Source organism: Eurosta solidaginis, chromosome 1 (genome assembly GCF_040869045.1).
Source record: "Eurosta solidaginis isolate ZX-2024a chromosome 1, ASM4086904v1, whole genome shotgun sequence".
Taxonomy (NCBI): Eukaryota; Metazoa; Arthropoda; class Insecta; order Diptera; family Tephritidae; genus Eurosta; species Eurosta solidaginis.
In genome coordinates, this window is record NC_090319.1 from 83,493,796 (window position 1) to 83,513,765 (window position 19,970).

A 19,970-nucleotide genomic window follows, 5' to 3' on the forward strand; every position below is an offset into this window, starting at 1 on the left:
AGGCACCTAAAAAGTATGCCCTGGGTTCAAACCCCGGGCAAAGCAAGATTAAAATTTTAGAAATAAGATTTTTCAATTAGAAGAAAATTTTTCGGGGTCATCTCTCGGCAGTGTTTGGCAAGCGCTCCAGGTGTATTTCTGCCATGAACATATCTCAGTGAAAACTCATCTGCCTTGCAGATGCCGTTCGGAGTCGGCATAAAACATTTAGGTCCCGTCCGACCAATTTGTAGGGAAAATCAAAAGGAGCACGACGCAAATTGCAAGAGAAGCTCGGGCTTAGATCTCTTCGGAGGTTATCGCGCCTTACATCTATTATTTTTTTATTTATCTCTTCCAACTAGCGTCGTGCTCCTTTTGATTTTCCCTACAAATTGGCCGGACGGGACCTAAATATTTTATGCTGACTTTTCATGGCAGAAATTCAAATCCACTCGGAGTGGTTGCCAAACACTGCCGAGGGGCGACCCCGCTTAGAAAAATTTTTTTGTAATTGAAAAAACTTGTTTGTAAAATTTTTATATTGATTTGCCCGGCGCGTAAACCCAGGATCGTCGGTGTGGTCTAAAAAACAGGTCTCACTTCGTAACCATCGGTCACCCTAAGATCCCATTCACATTGCTTCAGGATGATGTTCGTTTTTTTGAGATTTTTTTTTGCTTTCTGTTGTTCTTGCATCCAGATCCTGACCTTCGCCCTTCTCAATCTGGCCCTTGCCTCTTTAGAGCATTAGGATGACATTCCTACAAGATAAGCTATTTCTCTCGGATGAATCCAGGATGATTCGCTAAGGAATATGCGACTCTAGTCAGTTATGGGGGCAATTCGCATGCTATGAAGTGATAAAATGAAAGAAAATTTCAAACAAAATTTGTTCAAATGCTTGAAAACTTATTTTCATTTTATCACTTCACAAAACGCGAATTGCCCCCATGATCTCTTTATATGTGTTCGAGTGATAATTTTGTTTGAGCATGTCCTATGGATAGACCAATTGTACCTGAACGAATAGTGTCGGGCGGGTTCTCTTTATACCTCTATGACGTCTATTGGACAGATCTTTTTTTACTCTCATTATATCTTATGGGGACTGTTCCACACGTCCTCTTTGTACTTTTTCGGGTATTGTCCGACAGATCCTCTTCGTACCACTAATGGTACTGCAGCAGAGTTCCTCTTTGTACGCCTATGGGTACGGTCGGGCAGTACTTTCTAAAAAAAGGTTCTAGTAAAAATAAATAAATGTAAAGCGCGATAACCTCCGAAGGTATTTAGGCGGAGCTTCTCTTTCAATTTGCGTCGTGTTCCTTTTTAATTTTTCCTACAAATTTGGCGGGACGGGACCTACATGTTTTACGCCGACTCCGAGCGGCATCTGCAAGGCAGATGAGTTTTCACTGAGATATGTTAATGGCGGAAATATTTCTTTTAATTGAAAAACCTTGTTTCTAAAATGTTGATGTTGCTTTGCCCGGGGCGGGAGCCCAGGATCATCGGTGTGGTACGCGGAGCACGCTACCATCACACCACGGCGGGCGCTAGTGGTCTATGCTTTACTACCCATTAATTTTCTGAGCGCTCTGGCCACAGTGTAAACTTATACACTCTGCTTTCATGGCTAACGGCTTTTGTTCCGCTGTATTCGTTTGAATTTTTGCTTCCTTGATTTTAGTCTTTCGTAGGTTAATAGCGCCGGTAATAACTTGTACGCCTGGTCATGATACAGTGCAATAAGCGGATGCTTTTCCTAAAGCTGCTGTTACAAACTTACAGCGAATCTTCTTGTGAAGTGTGCTTACATAGTTCAAGTAGAACAAGATAACCATAGTGAAGTGAGTGCAAGGCGGAATGGAAGAAAGACAAGACAATGCTACAAAAGAAGAGAAATACAAAAGAGAATGAAGGGGATGATGCACAGACTGTGCTAGTGTACATATATAAAGAGGGGCTTAACAAAACATTAGCTTGTCAAATTTAAATAAAAAGAAAATGTATGCGCATATAAATACTCTGTAGAGATAAGAAAAAGCGTAATGGCTGTGTTGGTGAAATAATTGCAAATTATTGTCATTTCTTTTATAATTATTGGCATATCAAGTATGCCATTTTATTTTGTTATTTTTTGCTATTATTTATTATTATGGAAATTTCTACATTGCTCGGAGATATGTAAAAATCTATATTTAAATTATAGGCTTGTTATTGCAGCAGCGATAGCAAAGTTCAATTCTAGAAAAAATTAACATACTCTATATATACACTGAAAGAAATGGTGGTAGTAAAATCAAAAAATCGGTTCTGTTGTTCTTGACTTAACGGAGATTCGGTGAAATTGATCGAATTATGAGTAATTCGACCGAGTTATTTGTCAAACGAACAAATTGGTTTAGTCATTTCAACAGAAGAGAAATTGTCGCTCTTAAGTTAACAAAATTCTGTAAAATTGACAGATTCCTGGGGGTCAATTCCGTAACTGTGAAAAACTGAAAAATGGAAACTCATTGAAAACTCATTTGCACACACAATTTACACTTTAAATTTTCATGCGATTCTGTAAATTATTGTGTACATTGTTTTGCTGAATGAGCGCTGAATGTAAAAGTCTTATGTCAGTGAGAAAATATTTTCTTGTGTACACTTTAAAACTCACAGTTAGCGAATAGGGCCACTGGTCAATCTAACTGATTTTACTGTTAACACAACTGATCTCACTGGTCATTTCAACAGCGATCAACAGTCAATACATGAGCAAATTTCAAAGAGAATTTTACGCTCACTGCGCTCTATACTTTGTACTTATGACGATGGTGCCACTTGTTAAAAAAAACACCAAAATAAGAAAACCATCAAATCGAAAAATCACACAAAATGGAAAAACAACAAAAAAATAGTTTTTCAGTTATCAATACAAGACGAAAAATCCCTTTTTTGAATTTACTGTGCAAAAATTATGAGATACCGCGACACCTATCTATCGGGTACAATTTTGCAACTTCTCGTCCAAGCAAAATGCAAAATTGCTCCCTCTTGTTGCAAAAGTTTTGCTTGAACGAACAGGATTTTTCCAAAGTTAGTGACATTTTGTTCAAGTTTTTGCGAATTTTCACTCACGCGAACGAATTTAATAAGATAATAGAAAACATCCTTTTTTAATGTTGATGTTTCCGATAACATAAAAGTTTGAGTTGCTTTGGAATCGTTTCAACTTAAAGTGTTACGGAAATTAAACTTGCCGAATTACATGTAAAGTTACTCTACCTTCCTACGATTTGATTCTTTACTTTTCTATAACTTACAAGTTCTGTTTTTAAAATGTTACGTCAATCATTTATACTACAAGTTTTGTTCGAATCAATCAAGTGTGGCAACTACATGCGAGAGAAGAAATTGGGAATGAGCTGAGCTGCAACCGAAAGAATTGAGAATCGGTTTTGTGACTACTATTTTCATTTCTATTTGCAAAGCGAAGTTCAAAACTATAAATTAAATAAATTATAAAATATAAAATTTGGTGAAAGTGCGATTAATAAAACAAAATAATACAGTGTATAATGTTTAATGTGTGCCAGCAAATTTGATGTAGCCCAATTAACGTTCGGTTAGTAAGTGCCACCGTGGTGTGATGGTATCGCCTGCCACACCGTATGCCCTGGGTTCGCACCCCGAGCAAAGCAACATCAAAATTTTAGAAATAAGGTTTTTCAATTAGAAGACAATTTTTCTAAGCGGGGTCGCCACTCGGCAGTGTTTGGCAAGCGCTCCGAGTGTACTTCTGCCATGAAAAGCTCTCAGTGAAAACTCATCTGCCTTGCAGATGCCGTTCGGAGTCGGCATAAAACATGTGGTCCCGTCCGGCCAATTTGTAGGGAAAATCAAAAAGAGCACGACGCAAATTGGAAGAGAAGTTCGGCCTAAAATCTCTTCGCAGATTATTGCGCCTTACATTTATTTACAATTTGTTTTGTTCATTTGACTACTAAAACGGTCAATTACGAATCAACGTTTTGTGCGCAGTTGATTCAACATTTTGTTGCGATGGATAAAAATTGACAGAAATTTCGGTTAATTTTACCAGTATTTTTCTTTCAGCGTATGTACATATATGGAAACGATTTATTTTCATTACAGATTAACTAAGGGTTTATAAATTATCTAGTTAGTCATTTACATTTATATAGGTTGAACATACTTTTTATACTTTGGCTGTGAGTCAATTTGTTTGGAGCAATTTTTTACTATGCTAAAAAGAAAAAACAAAACTGAAAGTTGATTTCTTAAAATAAATAAATGTAAGGCGCAATAACCTCCGAAGAGATTTTAGGCAGAGCTTCTCTTCCAATTTGCGTCGTGCTCCTTTTTATCTTTTCGTACAAATTGGCGGGACTGGACCTACTTATTTTATGCCGACTCCGAACGGCATCTGCAAGGCAGACAAGTTTTCACTGAGAAGCTTTTCATGGCAGAAATTCACTGGGAGTGCTTTGCCCGGGATGTGAACCCAGGATAGTCGGTGTTGTAGGCGGAGCACGCTACCATCATCTAAACCTCGAAACTATTTCCCAACTAGGTACGATTCGTTATCTCTTATCTCGAGAAAGGCGCGTTTTGATAAGGCCTGTTGTAAACATTTCAGTCTTATATACAAAAACAATAAAATTATAAAACAATTTTGGAAAAATTTAAAGCTATGTTGGTAATCTGAGTGTATCTCAAGTGTATGTCGCATAATTTAAAAATAAACACGGAGATTATTATTAACAAAAACAAGTTCAGCACCTGCTATTAAAAATACTGACCCACCACCACACCCCTCCCACACCTTAATGACTTCTTATTCAAAAGTGTGTTCGTGCAAAATTGCGCGTACGCCAACTGAGCACTTGTTGTTGGAGTGAGAATAACAAAAACAGTGATCTAAATAATACAGATTACAGACATACAGACAAATTCAAAACACAATGTAATCACTTACAAATTATTTGTTTGATTTACATTCAGTCACGCCCCAACACTTCACCATAATTCTGGCAAGAAAGAGCTTTATTTAAATTTTTGTTCTTAATTTTTATATTCCTTGTTTTTGTTGTACTACTTGCAAGACTTGTTGATTTTCGTATGTAAATTATAACGAGAGAACTATGTAAAATAATATTTGACCCACAATAATCAACGAAAATCTGTCAATGTACACTTGCGAGTAAAAAGATAGCAACATAGATGATTTGAAAATTTTATCAGTTCTTCTTTAAATTTTCGTTAATATAAAACAAGTTATGAAGTGTACTCATGATTAGTGATAGAACTTTTAGAAAAAGTATCGATACCGGTACTCACATGAAATACTCGCATCAAAGTATCAATGTTAGTACTCATACTCAGTAAAAAGTTTCGAATATACTCGATCCAAGTGAGTACTTCAGAGCTTTTACCAAGAGTGAAGAATCTTTTTTCAAATCCCACTCCCGCAAGAAGAGGCTGCGAAAAGATTTGCAAGGTATACTCGGAACAACTGTCGCCTTGTCCATCTTAATGTCGAGTTGTTTAAATTGTTTCCCAAACAATTAATAAAACTAAAAAAAATCTTTTTGTTAGAAAAAAGATTTTCTAAACGAGGTCGTATTTCACCCGTGAAAAGCATCCGAGTGGAAATTCATCTACACTGCAGATGCCGTTCGAAATAATCATAAAATATGTATGTCGTCCCCTCAGTTTGTAGGGAAAATTAAAAGGAGAACGACGCAAATTGTATGAGAAACTCTGTCTAAACTCCGCGGAGGTCAATCAAGTCAATTTATTTTTTCTTTTCTCATATTTTATATTTTAAATTTTTATTGAAGTTTTTTTTTTTTCTTTTCATTTTGATTGCAAACTTTTTAAGTCTGAACAATTTTTCAAATATTTATATTAAATATTTTTTGTTTTTTTTTTTAATTTAAGCTTAGCAATTTTTGAAAAATTTTAAATTTATATTTTTCTAACCTCATGTTAACTCAATTTTTTCATACTCTAATTAAATATTTTTTTCAAAGACTGTAAAAATTTTCCTTAAAAAATTTTATTATTTGAAATTTCTATTGAAGATTTTTTTTACTTTCATTTTGATTGCCAAATTTTTAAGTTTTAACAAATTTTTAAATATTTGAATCAAACATTTTTTGAAAAATTATAAATCTTACCTGAAGCGTTTAATAGAAAATGTCAAATTTTGCTAAAAAAATTCTAAAATGTGTTTTAATATGTTTCTTATATCATGTTACTTATTTGAAATTTGATTACAAAAGATTTGAAATTTTATTGAAGATTTTTTTTTCATTTCGATAATAAAGTTTTCAAGATCCAATCATTTTTAAATAAACTTAAATTTTATACACATATAATATAAATTAATAACAAATTTTGACTTATTTTATTAAAATATATATTTTATTAAAAAATATACAATTTTGATGCACAATTTTTCTAATATTTGAGATTTTCATTGATTTCTTTTTTATTTTGTATGCAAAATCTTAAGTTTCAACAATTTTTAAATTTTTACCTAAAAGCTTATTAAAAATATCAATTTAGATACAATTAAGAAAACTCCTAAGTTTGTTTGAATTTTTTTATGTTTTATTTTATTTAAACATTATATTCTATTTTTTTTTTAATCTTTAATCTCTACCTAAGGTTGTTCTAATCCATTTGCCTTTTAATTTGATTAACATTTTTTTAAATTTTTGTTTAAGAATTATTTTTAATATTCATTTTCATTGCAGATCTCTTAAAAAGAAAAAAAAGAAAATAATTTTTTTAGCATTTTAATTATTTAAATATTTTAGCAAACAAATTGCAATTTAAAAATATATATATGTATATCACATTTCAGCTAAAAAGTTTAATTTTATTAAAAAATGTTTGCTTTAAAATTTTCCAAATTTTTTGTTTAAAGCAAAAACAATGGCACGCCTTTTATTGCTCTTTTGCATCTACTAAAAGGAGCCTAGTGTTAATAGGAGGAAACCATAAAACAATTTAATTTGAATTAATAGTAATTAAAGTCAAGATTTAAAGTTAGAGCTAAAAAATAGAACTTATTTTAATTAAAATATTATTATATTAGTTAAGAACGCTTTTTAATATACACACATGCATATGGGGTATTCCATCCCATTTCGACCAATTTTGAACCCGACCCCTTTAGAATTGGCTGAAAGTTTTTCTTCTTTTTCTAGCTTACGAAAGACGTTTTTCAGAAGTTTTTCAAATTTTATCATCCAACTCAAAAAAAGTTATGAATTTTAAAAAAAAAACACCGTTTTTGTTTTCAAAATGCTATATCTTTTTCAAAAATTGACCGTTTGGGATCTTTTTTTTTTTAATTTGTTTTTAATGAACTTTTCGGAAAAAATTCAAAAAAATGTTTAAGTTTTTTTTTTTAATTTTTCAGTTTTTCGAGATTTTTCGAATTTCGCCCTTTTTTTCTCATAAAAAACCAATCAATTCTGTAATCATCCCCACTAATCCCGGAGTGGGCCGAGAATATTTTTTTTTTTTTATTTAATTGAAATAAAACTTTTACATTTTTTTTTGTATGTTTTCCGAAAAGTATATTTAAAAACATATTTAAAAAAAAAATATATCCCAAACGGTCAATTTTTGAAAAAGTTATAGCATTTTGAAAAAACACCGTTTTCCAACTCAAAATAAGTTTTAAATATTTTTTCAAAATGCTATAACTTTTTCAAAAATTGACCGTTTGGGACCATTTTTTAATATGTTTTTAAATGTACTTTTCGGAAAAAATATAAAAAAAATTTTAAAGTTTTTTTTTCAATTAAATAAAAAAAAAAAATTCTCGGCCCACCCCGGGATTAGTGGGGATGATTGCAGAATTGATTGAAGTTTTTTATGAGAAAAAAAAGGGCGAAATTCGAAAAATCTCGAAAACCTGAAAAAATACAAAAAAAAACTTTAAAAATTTTTTTGAATTTTTTCCGAAAAGTACATTTAAAAACAAATTTCAAAAAGAAAAGATCCCAAACGGTTAATTTTTGAAAAATTTATAGCATTTTTAAAACAAAAACGGTGTTTTTTTTTTAAATTCATAACTTTTTTTGAGTTGGATGAAAAAATTTGAAAAACTTCTGAAAAACGTCTTTCGTAAGCTAGAAAAAGAAGAAAAACTTTCAGCCAATTCTAAAGGGATCGGGTTCAAAATTGGTCGAAATGGGATGGAATACCCCATATACACATATATGTTTGGCTGCATACATATATAACTACATACACATACAATCAAAGCCAGTCTAGCAGACGTGCGTGTTTTTTGGCACGAGCACATTTAAATTTTCACAAAACGTCCATCTTCACCATCTTCACCCAGCTCCTGCAATCGCACGCTATTCAAATGACGTAGTTATAAACAAAATTGCTTTTTTATTGTTGTTGGTTTTTTCTTACTATTTGGCTGCTAAGTGATATTTGATAAAACAATAAATAAAAATTTATCTGATTTTATTTTGTTTTTGCAATGCGAATGACCTTGGCGCTCTATATATACGTGCAAACATACATACATTGATTCATACACACAAATACGCGTGTTTACAAACAAATCTATATTTGTGTGTTATATGTACGTAGATCGGCAACAAACTGGCCGTAAAATTTGCAAAACTCAATAAATTATAAAATTTAAATTTCTTGGTAGATACCATATAATTTCATTATTTTGTTTAGCTAGAGTATAACAAACGAGTTACTTCATTCTTTGTTTTTTATTTTACTTAATTAAGAACAAAACAAAATTTTCTATGCTTTAATTTTCTTATCTATTTGTAGCTTAAGTTTATTTGCTCTTTTTTGTTGCCTTTATTCAATTTTTTGTTTGTTTGAAAAAGTAGGTCAAGAAAAAAATATTTTGATAAGATTTGTGAATAAGGAACCAAAATGAAGTAAACCGAAGTCGAATTGAAATTTAAGAAAAAAAACAACTGCAACAACATTTTACCTGGTTTAAATAAATAACCAAAATTACAGGAAAAATACCTTTCTCTAGTCATGATTTGCTATATGCATCAACCAACGATCTTTCAAATGACTTTCTAACTTAAAGACACCATGAAAGAGAGTCGGAGGTATTTTTTACGTCCAGCGTGACCGTGTAACTTCGGCCATGGTCTCTATAAGACGACGGCAAGTCGGCCATTTGTTGTACATGGGAAGCAACAGCCAATTTGAAGCTAATTTTTATAGTTATCCTATCAGTTTCTGGGGTACTTCCGGGCTACACGCTGCGCAAAGATCTCCTTCGCATAGGAATTGCACGTCGTGGTCACTCTCTCTGTTTGCTCGGTTGAGGGGCAGGGCGTGTACTACATACGGTGTTTCCCCTTTACTATTTTGTTGTCCGCACAATTGCGACCTACTTTCTCACAAAGCATTTCTCAGCAATTAAATTTACTTTGTTTCATTCTTTTGTGCGCCCTCGCACACCCAACGTAGCTTCGAAACTCCATTGCTCCATCAGTTTTATACCTCTCCAAGTCCCATTAGCTGTTGCAGGCGTGGCGCCTTAACAATAATTTTTGGTCGCTGTTATTGAAAACATTTTTAAAGTAGAATAGAAGAAAGAAAAAAAAAAGACAACTGCCATAGCTCGCTGTATAGATCTGCAACGCTGCTAAACTCCTTCGCCATTTTGGGGCCGCTGCTCTTACCATTCATCTACTAACTACAGCGGTTGTTTATTTGTCTTCATAAGTTCTATTTCTATTATGTTTCTTGAAAATTGAAGAAACAATGTGAGTATTGTTTCCTTTGTTTTATTTTACCTTTTTCATTTCAAAGGAAATTTTGTTTGCTTAATCTGTTTTTAATTTCTTTTTTATGTTTACGTATTTCAGTGTATGTATTTGATTAAAAATTGTTTCGGGTTATTTGCCATTTTATAACATTTCGTTTTAATTTTTTTATTTATCCTAAAATATCTCATAAAACGAATACATTTTTAAAATATTTTTTTAATTTTATATATATATGTTTTATTTTTATTTTGTTTTTTTTTTCATATGTTTTAACCCATTTTTTTATTTTATATTTATTTATTTATTTAATTTATTTTCGATTTTTATTTAAATTATTTCTATATTTATTTTACATTCTGCTTTGTACCTTTTTTTTAATTTTACATCATGTATAACTTTTTCATAGTTCTTTTTTTTTTATATAATTTTTAAAACTTTTTACTTTTAAATTATTCTTTCTTTGCCACATTTATTTTTTTTTTTTACATTTTATGTACTTTCTAAATTTATTTTTTTTTATTTTTTTATTTATTCATTTCGTTCTATTTTGTTTCATGTTAATTTAATTCGTTCTACATTTTCATTTTAATTTTTACTTAAAATTTCAATTAAACTTCATTTTTTAAGCTTAGCCATTTTTTAAATTTTTCTTAAATTTAATTAATTTTTTATTTTATTGTAATTATTTGATTTTTTCGTATTCATTCTTTGTTATAATTAATATATTTCACCTTCCGTGTTTTTTTTTTTTTTAATTTTTTCTTATTGTTAATTTGTATTTGTATTTATTTAGTAATTAAACATTAGTACAATAAGACTTAAGTCTTTTAGAGTACAACAGCAAAATTATCAAAAATATAAATGCTTGGGGAAACAATAAAATAGAGATATCAGATACATCATATCTTCAAAGTAATGCAAATCAGCAGCCCCACTAATCTTGGCTTGCTAGGGCCGATAAAATAAATAATTAAAAATAAAATAAAATTTCATAAAATTAAATAATTATAATTATGTTAAGATTAAAATGTGTATGACAAACAGATATTACAATTGTAGCTACTTATTTATTTAAACTATTTTTTTTTATTTCGGTTAATTTTTTTTTATTTCAAAACTTTTTTACTTCTTTATTTTTAATTGTACGTCATCATTATAGTTCTTACTTATCACATTTAATTTTTGTTTTTTTTTTCAATGTATCTTTTATATTTTCTAAGTTTTTCTTAAATGTTTTCTTAATTTTCATTTCATTTTTAATGATCTAATTGTTTCTTATTTTTTCTAAGTTGCATATTATTATAATTTACGTTCTGTGTATTTTTTCTTATTTGATTTAAATTTTTTTTATTTTTAATTGTAGTTATTTATTTATTTATGATTTTTTTGTTTTATTATTTTTTTTTATTTTAGTTTTAATTTTTTATTTTCTGCTTTCTATTTTTTTTTACGCCATCATTTATATCTTTTTTTCAAGTTTTTTATTATATTATTTAATTTTCTTACTTAAAGTTTTCCATTTTTAATGCGCTTTGTGGATACATATATGTTATTTGATCACCTCAATGTATCTTTTTTAATATTTTTCATGCATATTATTTTACTTCGTTCCATTTTATTTTAAATTTTACTTAATTTTTTAACTCATCGCTAATTTAACTCATCGCTTATTCGCATTTTTGAGCTTTTTCTTAATTTTTTAGATATTTTATGTAGCTTTTCAGTTTTTAGTTATTAATTCTTTTATATCCTTTCTTTGTTGTATTATATATCGTCGGTCCAATGCCAAAGCCACGAATGTGCATATTTGATGTTTTGAGAAAAACGCGTATGACATTGTTAAAAATAGAAGTTTTGTATTTTTTCAGCCACTTTTGGAAGGTTTACTTTTGTAAACCATTAATTAATGTTAATTGGTGGTGTGATGATAGAGGTCTCCGCTTACCACACCGTATGCCCTGGGTTCACACCCCGGGCAAAGCAAAATCAGAAATTTTAGAAATAGGGTTTTTCAATTACAATAAAATTTTTCTAAGCGGGGTCGCCCCTCGGCAGTGTTTGGCAAGCGCTCCGAGTGTATTTCTGCCATGAAAAGCTCTCAGTGAAAACTCATCTGCCTTGCAGATGCCGTTCGGAGTCGGCATAAAACATGTATGTCCCATCCGGCCAATTTGGAGGGAAAATCAAGAGGAGCACGCCGCAAATTGGAAGAGAAGCTCGGCCTTAGATCTCTTCGGAGGTTATCGTGCCTTACATTTATTTTCATTATTTAATTGAAAAAATTTTTTTTCAAAAAAATACACATTTGTTGTTTTGGCTTTGCAAAATTTGACATACGTAATATTTCGTTAAAACAAAAATGGCACATTCGTGACTTTGGCATTGTACCGACGATATATTACCTTATTTGAATTTTTTCCTTTTTTGTTTATTTTAATTTTTTCATATTTTGTGCTATTTAATTTTGTTTTAAATTATATTATTGTTTTTCTTTTTGTCAATATTTTATCAATTTTTTTATCTTTTTTTCATTCCTTTTAATAACTTTTTTATATTTTATATTATATGTATATATTTCTTTACTTGATATTATTTTGTGCTATTCTTTCAGCTTCATTTTGGAATATACTCGTTCTATATTTTTTTATTTTATATTTTATTTTGTTTTCTTAATTTTGGCTTATTTTTTTTGCTTAGTCATATGTTATAACATTTAATCTTTTATTTGATTTTTAATTATTTTAATTTTATTTATTTTATTTTATGTTATCTTATTTTATTTAATTTAATATATTTTATTTCATATTTAATTTTTTATTTTATATATACATATGTCTCCTTTTTTGCTTTATTTTCATTTTTTTATGAGCCCTGTCCTTTTGCGATGTTTTTTCTTTCTTTTATTATATTACATTTTGAACTTTTTCTCCTTGTTTTTAACTTATGTATATTTGTTTATTTTATTATTATCTGCATATTATACTTTATTTAAAATTATTTTATTCTTTCTTTTGAATTTATTTTCCACTGTCTTTTGCATTTTTTTTTATTTTGGTTCTTTTGTTTTATTTCCCCTCTTAATTTTTTATTTCACCTCTTTTTTTTATATGTATCACATTTTATCTGACTTTTTTTAAATTTTATTTCATGTAATATTTTTATGCAATTTTACTTCATTTTCCTTGCCGTACTGACTATTCAAAATCTCATGACTGACATATCATTCGACTTGTAACTTAAAAATAGAATTCAACCAAAAAATAGGTGGAAACATATTCCATATTTATTTACACACACATATATACACGTCTGCCAACAAAAATACACACAACGTGATTGAGTGAGAGTGTGTGCGCGCGTACAACACAAAAATGTAAACTTGTATGTACAAATTTATGTTTTCTACAACTTTGACTTACTTACAGGTCATTCAACCAACGCTGTGATAATTGCAACACACACACAAACATTGTTACAAATAGCAATAATAACAATAGTAATCAGAGCTAATATACTTACAGCAGCTATAACAACGAAAATAGCAACAATAACACAAGAAAAAAAATATAGTGAAAAGAAAAACAGTTTCCAATACCAACTTACTGCATTGGCAGTGGCAAACTCAAAAAAGCGAGTGGAAGCATTACTCGTACAAAATACGATTAAAGTTGTTGTTATTGTACATAGTGCATATATGTAAAGTGCACATAACTCGCACATGTGATTGTAATAATAGTAGTACAAAAATAATATAAAACAAAAAAACCAACAGCAAAGTCAGCGATAACAACAAAGTTGTCGTCTGCATTATTGGCAGCAGACGCATTTACAATAACAAACTAGAAGTGAAGCTAAGCTACAAAAAAAAAAAACAAACATTATGCAACTATGCAAACATGAAAAAGTGTAGTGCAAGTCAACTCTAAACAAGTGAGTGTCAGTGCTGTTACGCAAACTAGCGGAAGTGAGTGGATGTTGTAATCAGAGAGTGAGAGAGCTTTACAGCGCTGTATTTCTTTAAGTGGGACAACGATTACTCCACAAACAATAACACCACTAACACCAGCACCGCACATGCATTTGTAGTTGCTTTTAATTGTGTGTTGTTACTTGTTGCTTTTGAAATCGGATGCCGGCTGCGTGGCATTTCTATTAATTTAACGGGTGGGTGGCCGACAAGGTGTCGCTCACACCGCAAAAGCAAAAAAAAAAAAAAAACGAGTGAACAACAAAAACAACCAGAACTACTGCTACAGTTAATGAATAATTTTGTTTTTTTGCATGTCAGTTTTCTGTGCAATAATACAAACAAAAACAAATACTACAACAGTATATGTTAAGGCGTAAAAGTCAGCTGCAAGGTCACTGACATTGGCCGTCACCCTGTCAACGAATTGATTTGTGAAAAGTGTAAAAAGAAAACGTTTTTTATCTCGTCAGGAAAAAAAATTGCATATAAAAATTATAGTAAAAAAGTGAAAACACAACAGCAACATGTGACTTAAAAAGTATATAGCAAAAAGCAATCCCAGCAAAAAAAACTTAAAAAAATAGCTAAAGTGTGATTGCATTTTGTGATTTTATAATTTTACTCACAATTTGGCCTTGCATACGCAGGCTATAAAAAATGAAAACAAATTAAATTCTAAAACGTTTAAATAAACTCACGCCATTCTGCTGCTGTATTGTGTGATTTAGCAAACAAATTTTGCTGTGAAAAAAATTTAAATAACTCAGTATTTATTTAATCTGAAAGTGTGATTTTTTTCTAATTTTCTACTTAAAATTCATAAAATAAAAACAAACAAAAAAATAAAAATTAATAAAATTAAATAATAATAACTCCTCATTATCTAGTTAATGCGTACATATTTAAATTACAAAAATATTAATAAAAAAAATAATAAAAATAATTCATTATGCACGGCATAACGCATTTATATCGACAGCATGCTGTCGAAAAGCAATTGAGTGCTGAAAGCGCTTGCTCAACACGTCATGAACATCATAATAATCATTCTCCTTTTGGCACACGTAATAGTTATCCACGTGACAGCAGCTTATTCGATAGCAGTGACTCGTGCAACACTACCAATGACACACTGCATAGCGTTGATTCGAGCAGCAGCTCGGGGTCATCGACCAATTCAAAATCACCAAATTGGTTACAAGGTAAGTGAAATTGTGAATAATCGAAATTTTTGGAGAGAAGTATAGGTATAGGATATGATGTAATAACGACAAGATGGTATATGTAGTGACAACCCATTTTGAAAACTCCCATATTAAACGAAGGATCAGAGAAAGGGGAAGAAAAGAAGGGACCCTTTTGTGAAATAGTCATTGTGAATTCATACAAGTGAAAAATCTTTCTATTCTTCCATTGCCATACCTACCTGTCAAATAATAGCTGACAGGGAGAATGGCTGTCGCGAATTGCCAGAGAATGGAAGATCGGTTTGTTTTTTTGCTCGCGGTTATTAAATTGAACTGCCATGAATCGCCCATTTGTGTCTCAAATCAGCTTTTCTTTTAAATTTGTATACTGAAAATCAGACTACATATTTCTATTCATTTCTAAAATCTAGTTAACAGATAAAATCTGAGCAGCCAGTTAAGCAAACATTTTAAAATATGTTAATAATGCAATAAAAAAGTCGTCAACAAAAATTTTTGAAAAACACTATTGAGCAAATAATTTGAACAGGTGATCGAGGCTGTTTACTATTGTGAACGTTTTTGTTTAACATTCACCACTTGTATGAATTCACAATGGAAATAGTATTAAACCTAGTACTTTTTTTAGCAAAGCACGAAACTAATATTTTGTAATTTGTTTATGAAAGAAGTGAATATAGGCCAAAGCGACTGCCGCGGTAAATAGGTAATTTTTGGTATCCAGTTCCAGGTACTTTAGAAGCAAATTTTTAGTATTTTTACTTAACGGCGTCGTCCTTCGACAATGGTTTGATAAGCGATTCGAGTGTATTTCTGTCAAAAAAACATTCCCAAAAAAAAAATAGTAGTATAGGTCCCGCCAACTTTTGATTATGCCAAATTTTATTTCGAGAAGTGATATAAAAATGCTTATCCTCCAACCAATATGCTTATAGCCCAACTGTGGGCAGAGGTCCAAAGCTTTCTTCTTCTGTAAGGATAAGATAGAGTATATTGATAACGTGGTTCACCGGCCGCGACCCAACAAAAGCATTTACTAATTCTGTATGGATTTTGCTTAGGGCTCCTTGGTATGTAGGTACCTGATCTCATCTTATGGAGATGTTTCCTTAACCCTCTTGGATGAGATCAAGCAGTTGTTTGCTAGAGTTTCCTGCTTTGTGACTAAGCAAAAACTGTCCCTTCAGTATTTCGTTATGCTCTTTAATTTTGAGATCTTTTGCCTTACTATATAATGCTGTCAGGGGTCATAAGAAGACATCCCGTGACAGTTCTGAGTGCAGCATTTTAGCAGGCCTGCAGCCTTTTCCAGTGTATGTTTTTAAGACTAGGCAACCAAACTGATGCCGCGTAGCAGATGAGCGGCCGGGTAATTGCTTTGCAAGTGGCTAGCAACGTTCCTTTATCTTTTCCCCAAGTACTGCCGGTAAACAACTTGAGAATTTTGTTACGGCATTGTACTTTGGATACAATTTCGGGTGACATGTGACTTGAAGGTGATTTTGTTATCGAACGTTACCCTTAATATCTTTAGGTGACTGACAATCGATAACGTAATACCATCGACGTGAAGTCCAATATTTGCGTCATCTGTTCCTTACACCTCCTAAACAGAGTGACCCTGGATATGGTCGGTGATAGTGCCAGCTCGCCCGAGGCGAAGAAACCAGAAAGACAGGGAAGATAGCGACTTATTCTATAAACTAACTCGTTTTTTGGAGGGCCAGGTCCTGTTGTCATTATCGTGCAGTCGCCGGCGTATGAAATAATGGTAACTCCTTCTGGTGTGGAATGGAGCTTTGATATGTAGAAATCAGTAAAACAGAATCGTGGATGGAAACCACCCAGTGGCACCCCCTGTTTATATATATATTATACCCCAGCGGGTTAGGGGGTCAGAATATTTCCGCGGTAGGTATGCTTGTCGTAAGAGGCGACTAAAATACCAGATGCAAGGGGCTGTGTAGCGCAACCCTTCAGGTTGCCAGCGCAATATATAGCTTCTCCAACCCAATTGTCAACCTCACCTATCCGCGGCGAATCCTGTTTCACTAACAGACGAGGCTCTGGCGACCCCAAGCTCGTCATGGAACTTGGGGGTGGGGAGGGAGGGGATGGCCTGAAGGTTTAATGTGGCCACATAAATCGTTCCCGAGATGGTCGGGCTAGCACCTTAATGGTGCTTTGGTACCGGAGCGTACCGGATCTGTATCCGGCAAAGGACCATTACATCGATAACACTCCCCAAAGCCTTCGGGGAGCAACGTTATCGCTACAACAACAACAACAACCCCCTGTTTAATTATACTAGACTTTGAAATTTCGTTCCTAAATTGAACAGATGCTTGCCGACCTTTCAGATAATTTGAGGTCCATCTTTTTAGACAAGGAGAAAGGGGTGCACCTTCTATGTCTTGGAGTAGCGTGCCAAACTTTTGGCAGGTTGAGTGCCATGAGCACCGTCCTATTATGGGGGTTTTCCTGGCTCAGTCCGTAATTTATGTTTCCCTACTAGCGAAAGGAGTGATTTCGGTCGATACAACTCACCTTCGTTATCTGGTTTCCCAGGCTTTAAAAGTGGAAGTATCATTGCCGTTTTCCATCGTTCGGGAATGAGAATGGACTTCACCGATAAATTGAAAATGTGCGTCGGATAGCTTACCCCCCTCATCACCAAGGTGTGTCAGCATTGGCATGGCTATACCGTCTGGTAATGGGCCGCACGTCGTGTTTGCGTTTATGTGCCCGTCGGTTTACAAATAGTATAATTAGTTTTACTTAACTTTGGAACAAAAACAACATAGCCCCTTTGCAAGTGGTTAGCAACGTTTCCAAATATATAAAGGAAGTGCATATGCATTGCATAACGCAAAAATAAAACTCGATTGTTATTATATAAAAATTATATTTCTCAGTAGACACCCTTTATATGCGTAGCAGGAACATTACTGTCCTGCGATTCACATCTTCGTCGTTCTTTCATTGACGATGAAGTAATGGACAGGGAGCTAGAGACTGTAACTATTTTGGCTTCGATTCGACCATTAAGATGACTATAAGTTGTTCCAAACTCACAGGGCGTGCTTGCTTTTCTGGCTCATCCTTACTTAAGTAATCCCACAGCTCTTTACCTCTTTGGAAAACCAATTTTGGATCGGTGGCAATCAAATCAACTGCACTCAACTTTGCGTCTGGTTTCTTGCATCGCCGCCAACAAAACCTATAAATAAAGTTTTAAGAACTTATTTAAAATAATATCTATCGGTATTATATAAATCATGAAACATCTTACCATCATTTAACGCCGAAAATTTGGCAAATTTAAATAATTTTGTGGAATAAACAATACATTTATTTAGAAATGTCACTAGTTTGAACTATAGAAATGTCAACATAAAATAGAGTTGGAGAAAAAAAGGGATGCCGTTCCATACTTTTCCAGGAAAATAAATTTGTATGGTTTTTACTACAATTTTTCCTCTGAATGAAAAAGTAGTTTCGCAAAGAGGCAAATCGAGTTTCAGAGTGGGAGTTCAAGATAGCGGATTATTAAGAGAAGCTGCCAACGTCAGTCACCTTGTAATTGCATCATGGGTATAGGAAATTTTGCAACCAAGGTCTGTCAAAAAAAGCGTACCAACAATGCCTTTGGTGGATCCCGTAGTTTTCATGTAATAAATAGTATATCCGACTACCTAAAATAATTTTAAAGCAGTCCCTGAGGGACCGTTTTTCTATAGTGTCCATGTACCAAGAAACTTACACAATTTGTGGAAGCGACTCCCATCCCTGCATCGCATTCGCATTTGCTCCAGTGTGGCGTAAATATTATGAGCAATGTTTCTACAATCCACTGTCATGTGGTCTACTTACTCAATTTGCCGCACCTGGCTCCACAGCAAGCAAGTGAAGAAAGCACTTCGGCACTTCTTCGACCTTTTTAATGCTACATTAATATGCTTCCGACGTGGTGTGGTTTAATTGTATCACACTGAAGATCTTGGTTTCAGTTCCCCTGCAAAGAAATTTAGAATAACGTTTTTCTAAGCGGGGTCGCCCCTCGGCAGTAATCTGGCAAATACTCCGAATATATTTCTACCATGAAAAGCTTCTCTGTGAAAATTAATCTGCTTTGCAGATGCCGGTCGGATTCGGCGTAAAATATGTATCTAAGTCTCCTCCCGCTAATTTGTAAGAAAAATTTAAAAAACACCACGCAAATTGCAAGACCCGGCCTAAATCTCTTCGGAGTAGAGCTTACGATTTCTCGAACATGTTCGAGAAGAGATTTCTCGCGAGTCTCGAAACTCGAATTACTCGTAAGGCTCGCGAGATTTTCGAATCTCGAATTACCCGTAAGGCTCGCGAGCTTCTCGACATTCAACTTAATCGATTCATTGGCTGTTTTATATCGAGCTTACGAGATCTTCTGGAGTTGAAGCCAAAATGTCCGCAAAACCACAAGTAAAAACCCAGAAATATATAGAATATTGCCAATGCAGCGATTGAATTGAAAGTCGAGAAGATCGCGGGTATTACGAGTAATTCGAGAACCTCGCGAGAAGCCGTGTTCTTGATGTCTCGTTGAAAACTAAAATATTGCGAACCATGATTCAATCACAAGAGGTTTGCTCGACAGACAAATTTTTTGACAATTGCAGCCATTTTGCTCCCAAATCGAACTGACATGCGTTAACTGTGTTGTTTCTTTGCGATTTTTCTAAAAGTATTAGTTGTAGAAATAGAAAGCAATCAGTTTAGAAAAAAACCGATAAGTACTGAACTGCATAATTCCTTAGAACAATTTTTTAAATTTTATAATGAATTTGGTAACTCTGCCATAATCTATTAGTGTAGCTGAGAATAGGTAATTTTATGAAAAGTAAGTACACCAAGGAATCGTGCACCTTCGTAAACCTATGACCATACGAAACCTAAACCACTTCAAAATTCATCCTTCAACGGCAAAAACTCGATCAGTAAATCGATTCACGTGTCAAATGA

The 19,970-nt window shown here is 32.7% G+C and overlaps 1 protein-coding gene across 11 annotated transcripts in view; it reads left to right on the forward strand.

The window, feature by feature from the left end:
• SNF4Agamma (SNF4/AMP-activated protein kinase gamma subunit) overlaps nucleotides 1-19,970 on the forward strand; it is a 591,124-nt gene that overhangs the window by 474,194 nt on the left and 96,960 nt on the right. For 4 of the 11 annotated variants that reach the window (XM_067758895.1, XM_067758891.1, XM_067758893.1 and 1 more), the window contains exon 2: nucleotides 13,214-14,960. The exons of 6 other annotated variants lie outside the window; for them this stretch is intronic. In XM_067758895.1, coding sequence (XP_067614996.1) covers nucleotides 14,708-14,960 — 253 coding nt within the window. In that variant the 5' untranslated portion in view covers nucleotides 13,214-14,707. The remainder of the gene's footprint in view (nucleotides 1-13,213; nucleotides 14,961-19,970) is intronic. One more of the 11 variants, XM_067758894.1, reaches the window with a different exon arrangement.